Below are 7,356 nucleotides of genomic sequence, written 5' to 3'. Positions count from 1 at the left end.
TGCCATTCAGAGATGTTCATGGCCCTGGCCTCCTTGTGTCCCTAGCACCATGCCTGACCCCTTTAACAGTCCTCCACTCTTCATGCCACATTCCTAGAAGGCACACTCTGGTAAGATCCATAAGCCCGGGCCCGAAATGTTCCTCTGCACATTATGTTCTGTCCTTTCTTCCAGCTACTGGTGTGTTTAAGCAAAGCAAAGTGCAGGGTTATTGACAGCAAGGTGGCTTAGCTCATTCCTGAAGCTAAAGCATGTAGCGTGTGTTTATCACAAGGCCATGTAGCTGGTTACGGAGACCAATGTAATGTTCTGGGTTTCTGAGAGAAAGGTGACACTGTGGGTTACTAAGACCAAGGCGATGTCTTGTGCTACTGAGACAAAGGTGATGCTGTGCGTTACTGAGACCAAGGCGATGCCTTGTGCTACTGAGACAAAGGTGATGCTGTGCGTTACTGAGACCAAGGCGATGCCTTGTGCTACTGAGACAAAGGTGATGCTGTGCGTTACTGAGACCAAGGTGATGCCTTGTGCTACTGAGACAAAGGTGATGCTGTGCGTTACTGAGACCAAGGCGATGCCTTGTGCTACTGAGACAAAGGTGATGCTGTGCGTTACTGAGACCAAGGCGATGCCTTGTGCTACTGAGACAAAGGTGATGCTGTGCGTTACTGAGACCAAGGCGATGCCTTGTGCTACGGAGACAAAGGTGATGCTGTGCGTTACTGAGACCAAGGTGATGCCTTATGCTACTGAGGCAAAGGTGATGCTGTGTGTTACTGAGACCAAGGTGATGCCTTATGCTACTGAGGCAAAGGTTATGCTGTGTGTTACTGACACCAAGATGATGCCTTGTGCTACTGAGACAAAGGTGATGCTGTCTGTTACTAAGACCAAGGTGATGCCTTGTGCTACTGAGACCAAGGTGATGCCGTGGGTTACTGAGTCCAAGGTGATGCTGTGGGTTACTGAGTCTAAGGTGATGCTGTGTGTTACTAAGACCAAGGTGATGCCTTGTGCTACTGAGTCTAAGGTGATGCTGTGTGTTACTGAGACCAAGGTGATGCCTTGTGCTACTGAGACAAAGGTGATGCTGTGTGTTACTAAGACAAAGGTGATCCCTTGTGCTACTGAGACAAAGGTGAAGCTGTGTGTTACTGACACCAAGGTGATGCCTTGTGCTACTGAGACAAAGGTGATGCTGTGGGTTACTGAGTCCAAGGTGATGCTGTGGGTTACTGAGTCTAACGTGATGCCATGGGTTACTGAGACCAAGGTGATGCTGTGTGTTACTAAGACCAAGGTGATGCCTTGTGCTACTGAGTCTAAGGTGATGCTGTGTGTTACTGAGACCAAGGTGATGCCTTGTGCTACTGAGACAAAGGTGAAGCTGTGTGTTACTGACACCAAGGTGATGCCTTATGCTACTGAGAGAAAGGTGATGCCGTGGGTTACTGAGTCTAAGGTGATGCTGTGTGTTACTAAGACCAAGGTGATGCCTTGTGCTACTGAGTCTAAGGTGATGCTGTGTGTTACTAAGACAAAGGTGATGCCTTGTGCTACTGAGGCAACGGTGATGCTGTGTGTTACTGAGACCAAGGTGATGCCTTGTGCTACTGAGACCAAGGTGATGCCTTGTGCTACTGAGACAAAGGTGATGCTGTGTGTTACTAAGACAAAGGTGATGCCTTGTGCTACTGAGGCAACGGTGATGCTGTGTGTTACTGAGACCAAGGTGATGCCTTGTGCTACTGAGACAAAGGTGATGCCGTGTGTTACTGAGACCAAGGTGATGCCTTGTGCTACTGAGACAAAGGTGATGCTGTGCCTTACTGAGACCAAGGTGATGCCTTGTGCTACTGAGATAAAGGTGATGCTGTGTGTTACTGAGACAAAGGTGATGCCATGTGCTACTGAGACAAAGGTGATGCTGTGTGTTACTGACACCAAGGTGATTCCTTGTGCTACTGAGACAAAGGTGATGCTGTGTGCTACTGAGACCAAGGTGATGCCTTGTGCTACTGAGACAAAGGTGATGCCGTGTGTTACTGAGACCAAGGTGATGCCTTGTGCTACTGAGACAAAGGTGATGCTGTGTGTTACTGAGACCAAGGTGATGCCTTGTGCTACTGAGGCAAAGGTGATGCCGTGTGTTACTGAAACCAAGGTGATGCCTTGTGCTACTGAGACAAAGGTGATGCTGTGCCTTACTGAGACCAAGGTGATGCCTTGTGCTACTGAGGCAAAGGTGATGCTGTGTGCTACTGAGACCAAGGTGATGCCTTGTGCTACTGAGAACAAAGGTGATGCTGGCCGCTACTGAGACAAAGGTGATGCCTTGTGCTACTGAGACAAAGGTGATTCTGTGCGTTACTGAGACAAAGGTGATGCCTTGTGCTACTGAGACAAAGGTGATGCTGTGCGTTACTGACACCAAGGTGATTCCTTGTGCTACTGAGACAAAGGTGATGCTGTGCGTTACTGACACCAAGGTGATTCCTTGTGTTACTGACACAAAGGTGATGCCTTGTGCTACTGAGACCAAGGTGATGCCTTGTGCTACTGAGACAAAGGTGATGCCGTGTGTTACTGGGACCAAGGTGATGCCTTGTGCTACTGAGACAAAGGTGATGCTGTGCGTTACTGAGACAAAGGTGATGCCTTGTGCTACTGAGACAAAGGTGATGCTGTGTGCTACTGAGACAAAGGTGATGCCTTGTGCTACTGAGACAAAGGTGATGCTGTGTGTTACTGAGACCAAGGTGATGCCTTGTGCTACTGAGGCAAAGGTGATGCTGTGTGTTACTGAGACCAAGGTTATGCCTTGTGCTACTGAAACAAAGGTGATGCTGTGCCTTACTGAGACCAAGGTGATGCCTTGTGCTTCTGAGACAAAGGTGATGCTGTGCGTTACTGAGACAAAGGTGATGCCTTGTGCTACTGAGACAAAGGTGATGCTGTGCGTTACTGAGACAAAGGTGATGTCTTGTGCTACTGAGACAAAGGTGATGCTGTGTGTTACTGACACCAAGGTGATTCCTTGTGCTACTGAGACAAAGGTGATGCTGCGTGTTACTGACACCAAGGTGATTCCTTGTGCTACTGACACAAAGGTGATGCCTTGTGCTACTGAGACCAAGGTGATGCCTTGTGCTACTGAGACAAAGGTGATGCTGTGCGTTACTGAGACAAAGGTGATGCCTTGTGCTACTGAGACAAAGGTGATGCTGTGTGTTACTGACACCAAGGTGATTCCTTGTGCTACCGAGACAAAGGTGATGCTGTGTGCTACTGACACAAAGGTGATGCCTTGTGCTACTGAGACAAAGGTGATGCTGTGTGCTACTGAGACCAAGGTGATGCCTTGTGCTACTGAGTCAAAGGTGATGCTGTGCGTTACTGAGACCAAGGTGATGCCATGTGCTACTGAGACAAAGGTGATGCTGTGTGTTACTGACACCAAGTTGATGCCTTGTGCTACTGAGACAAAGGTGATGCTGTGTGTTACTGACACTAAGGTGATGCCTTGTGCTACTGAGGCAAAGATGATGCTGTGTGTTACTGAGACAAAGGTGATGCTGTGAGTTGTTGAGACCAAATGATTCTATGGGTTGGTGAGATCAAAGTGATGCCGTGGGTTACTGAGGTCAAGGTAATTCTGTGGGTTACTGAGGTCAAGGTGACACTGTGGGTTACTGATACCAAGGTGATGCTTCGTGCTACTGAGACAAAGGTGATACTGTGTGTTACTAAGACCAAGGTGATTCTATGGGTTACTGAGACCAAGGTGATGCTGTGGGTTACTGAGTCTAAGGTGATGCTGTGTGTTACTGAGACCAAGGTGATGCCTTGTGCTACTGAGTCTAAGGTGATGCTGTGTGTTACTGAGACCAAGGTGATGCCTTGTGCTACTGAGAACAAGGTGATGCCTTGTGCTACTGAGACAAAGGTGATGCTGTGTGTTACTAAGACAAAGGTGATGCCTTGTGCTACTGAGACAAAGGTGATGCTGTGTATTACTGAGACCAAAGTGATGCCGTGTGCTACTGAGGCAAAGGTGATGCTGTGTGTTACTGAGACCAAGGTGATGCCTTGTGCTACTGAGACAAAGGTGATGCTGTGCCTTACTGTGACAAAGGTGATGCCTTGTGCTACTGAGACAAAGGTGATGCTGTGCGTTACTGAGACAAAGGTGATGCCTTGTGCTACTGAGACAAAGGTGATGCTGTGTATTACTGAGAACAAAGTGATGCCTTGTGCTACTGAGGCAAAGGTGATGCTGTGTGTTACTGAGACCAAGGTGATGCCTTGTGCTACTGAGACAAAGGTGTTGCTGTGTGCTACTGACACAAAGGTGATGCCTTGTGCTACTGAGACAAAGGTGATGCTGTGCGTTACTGAGGCAAAGGTGATGCTGTGCCTTACTGAGACCAAGGTGATGTCTTGTGCTACTGAGACAAAGGTGATTCCTTGTGCTACTGAGACAAAGGTGATGCTGTGTGCTACTGACACTAAGGTGATGCCTTGTGCTACTGAGACAAAGGTGATGGTGTGTGTTACTGAGACCAAGGTGATGCCTTGTGCTACTGAGGCAAAGGTGATGCTGTGTGTTACTGAGACAAAGGTGATGCTGTGAGTTGTTGAGACCAAATGATTCTATGGGTTGCTGAGACCAAGGTTATGCCGTGGGTTACTGAGGTCAAGGTAATTCTGTGGGTTACTGAGGTCAAGGTGACACTGTGGGTTACTGATACCAAGGTGATTCTTCGTGCTACTGAGACAAAGGTGATGCTGTGTGTTACTAAGACCAAGGTGATTCTATGGGTTACTGACACCAAGGTGATGCCTTGGGTTACTGAGAACAAGGTGATGCAGTGGGTTCCTGACTTCAAGGTGATGCCGTGGGTTACTGAGTCCAAGTTGATGCTGTGGGTTACTGAGACCAAGGTGATGCCATGGGTTACTGAGTCCAAGGTGATGCTGTGGGTTACTGAGACCAAGGTGATGCAGTGGGTTACTGAGAACAAGGTGATGGGTGGGTTCCTGAGACCAAGGTAATCCTGTGGGTTACTGAGACCAAGATGATGCAGTGGGTTACTGAGGCCAAGGTGATGCAGTTGATTACTGAGACCAAGGTGATGCTGTGGGTTACTGAGACCAAGGTTATGTAGTGGGTAAATGAGAACAAGGTCATTCTGTGGGTTACTGAGACCAAGGTAATGCAGTGGGTTACTGAGACCAAGGAAATTCCGTGGGTTACTGAGACCAAGATAATGCAATGGGTCACTGAGGCCAACGTGATGGAGTGGATTATTAAGACCAAGATTATGCAATGGGTTACTGAGGCCAATGTGATGGAGTGGGTTACTGAGAACAAGGTGATGCAGTGGGTTACTGACTTCAAGGTGATGCCGTGGGTTACTGAGTCCAAGGTGATGCTGTGTGTTACTGAGACCAAGGTTATGCCTTGTGCTACTGAAACAAAGGTGATGCTGTGCCTTACTGAGACCAAGGTGATGCCTTGTGCTACTGAGACAAAGGTGATGCTGTGTGTTACTGAGACAAAGGTGATGTCTTGTGCTACTGAGACAAAGGTGATGCTGTGTGTTACTGACACCAAGGTGATTCCTTGTGCTACTGAGACAAAGGTGATGCTGTGTGTTACTGACACCAAGGTGATTCCTTGTGCTACTGACACAAAGGTGATGCCTTGTGCTACTGAGACCAAGGTGATGCCTTGTGCTACTGAGACAAAGGTGATGCTGTGCGTTACTGAGACAAAGGTGATGCCTTGTGCTACTGAGACAAAGGTGATGCTGTGTGTTACTGACACCAAGGTGATTCCTTGTGCTACTGAGACAAAGGTGATGCTGTGTGCTACTGACACAAAGGTGATGCCTTGTGCTACTGAGACAAAGGTGATGCTGTGTGCTACTGAGACCAAGGTGATGCCTTGTGCTACTGAGACAAAGGTGATGCTGTGCGTTACTGAGACCAAGGTGATGCCATGTGCTACTGAGACAAAGGTGATGCTGTGTGTTACTGACACCAAGGTGATGCCTTGTGCTACTGAGACAAAGGTGATGCTGTGTGTTACTGACACTAAGGTGATGCCTTGTGCTACTGAGGCAAAGGTGATGCTGTATGTTACTGAGACAAAGGTGATGCTCTGAGTTGTTGAGACCAAATGATTCTATGGGTTGGTGAGACCAAAGTGATGCCATGGGTTACTGAGGTCAAGGTAATTCTGTGGGTTACTGAGGTCAAGGTGACACTGTGGGTTACTGATACCAAGGTGATGCTTCGTGCTACTGAGACAAAGGTGATACTGTGTGTTACTAAGACCAAGGTGATTCTATGGGTTACTGAGACCAAGGTGATGCTGTGGGTTACTGAGTCTAAGGTGATGCTGTGTGTTACTGAGACCAAGGTGATGCCTTGTGCTACTGAGAACAAGGTGATGCCTTGTGCTACTGAGACAAAGGTGAGGCTGTGTGTTACTAAGACAAAGGTGATGCCTTGTGCTACTGAGACAAAGGTGATGCTGTGTGTTACTGAGACCAAGGTGATGCCTTGTGCTACTGAGGCAAAGGTGATGCTGTGTGTTACTGAGACCAAGGTGATGCCTTGTGCTACTGAGGCAAAGGTGATGCTGTGTGTTACTGAGACCAAGGTGATGCCTTGTGCTACTGAGACAAAGGTGATGCTGTGCCTTACTGTGACAAAGGTGATGCCTTGTGCTACTGAGACAAAGGTGATGCTGTGCGTTACTGAGACAAAGGTGATGCCATGTGCTACTGAGACAAAGGTGATGCTGTGCGTTACTGACACCAAGGTGATTCCTTGTGCTACTGAGACAAAGGTGTTGCTGTGTGCTACTGACACCAAGGTGATTCCTTGTGCTACTGAGACAAAGGTGTTGCTGTGTGCTACTGACACAAAGGTGATGCCTTGTGCTACTGAGACAAAGGTGATGCTGTGCGCTACTGAGACAAAGGTGATGCTGTGCCTTACTGAGACCAAGGTGATGTCTTGTGCTACTGAGACAAAGGTGATTCCTTGTGCTACTGAGACAAAGGTGATGCTGTGTGTTACTGACACTAAGGTGATGCCTTGTGCTACTGAGACAAAGGTGATGGTGTGTGTTACTGAGACCAAGGTGATGCCTTGTGCTACTGAGGCAAAGGTGATGCTGTGTGTTACTGAGACAAAGGTGATGCTGTGAGTTGTTGAGACCAAATGATTCTATGGGTTGCTGAGACCAAGGTTATGCCGTGGGTTACTGAGGTCAAGGTAATTCTGTGGGTTACTGAGGTCAAGGTGACACTGTGGGTTACTGATACCAAGGTGATTCTTCGT

The 7,356-nt window shown here is 48.1% G+C and overlaps 2 protein-coding genes across 2 annotated transcripts; both read left to right on the top strand.

The window, feature by feature from the left end:
- The first annotated feature begins 358 nt into the window (after positions 1 to 358).
- On the top strand, positions 359 to 2,320 carry LOC138567716 (putative uncharacterized protein ENSP00000383309). Its single transcript, XM_069646188.1, has one exon. It carries the CDS (start codon positions 359 to 361, stop codon positions 2,318 to 2,320), a length of 1,962 nt encoding a protein of 653 aa, XP_069502289.1.
- A 10-nt stretch (positions 2,321 to 2,330) lies between these two features.
- Positions 2,331 to 3,581, top strand: LOC138567715 (putative uncharacterized protein ENSP00000383309). The gene has a single exon (XM_069646187.1). The coding sequence runs from the start codon at positions 2,331 to 2,333 to the stop codon at positions 3,579 to 3,581; it is 1,251 nt and encodes a 416-aa protein (XP_069502288.1).
- Positions 3,582 to 7,356: the final 3,775 nt, after the last annotated feature.

Source organism: Ambystoma mexicanum, chromosome 2p (assembly GCF_040938575.1).
Source record: "Ambystoma mexicanum isolate Mex_15411 chromosome 2p, UKY_AmexF1_1, whole genome shotgun sequence".
Taxonomy (NCBI): Eukaryota; Metazoa; Chordata; class Amphibia; order Caudata; family Ambystomatidae; genus Ambystoma; species Ambystoma mexicanum.
This window is presented reverse-complemented; position numbering and strand designations above follow the sequence as displayed.

What these genes read in the sequence shown, in the direction of transcription:
- LOC138567716 (XM_069646188.1), top strand. Translation starts at nt 359, where the DNA reads ATGTCTTGTGCTACTGAGACAAAGGTGATGCTGTGCGTTACTGAGACC.
- LOC138567715 (XM_069646187.1), top strand. Translation starts at nt 2,331, where the DNA reads ATGCCTTGTGCTACTGAGACAAAGGTGATTCTGTGCGTTACTGAGACA.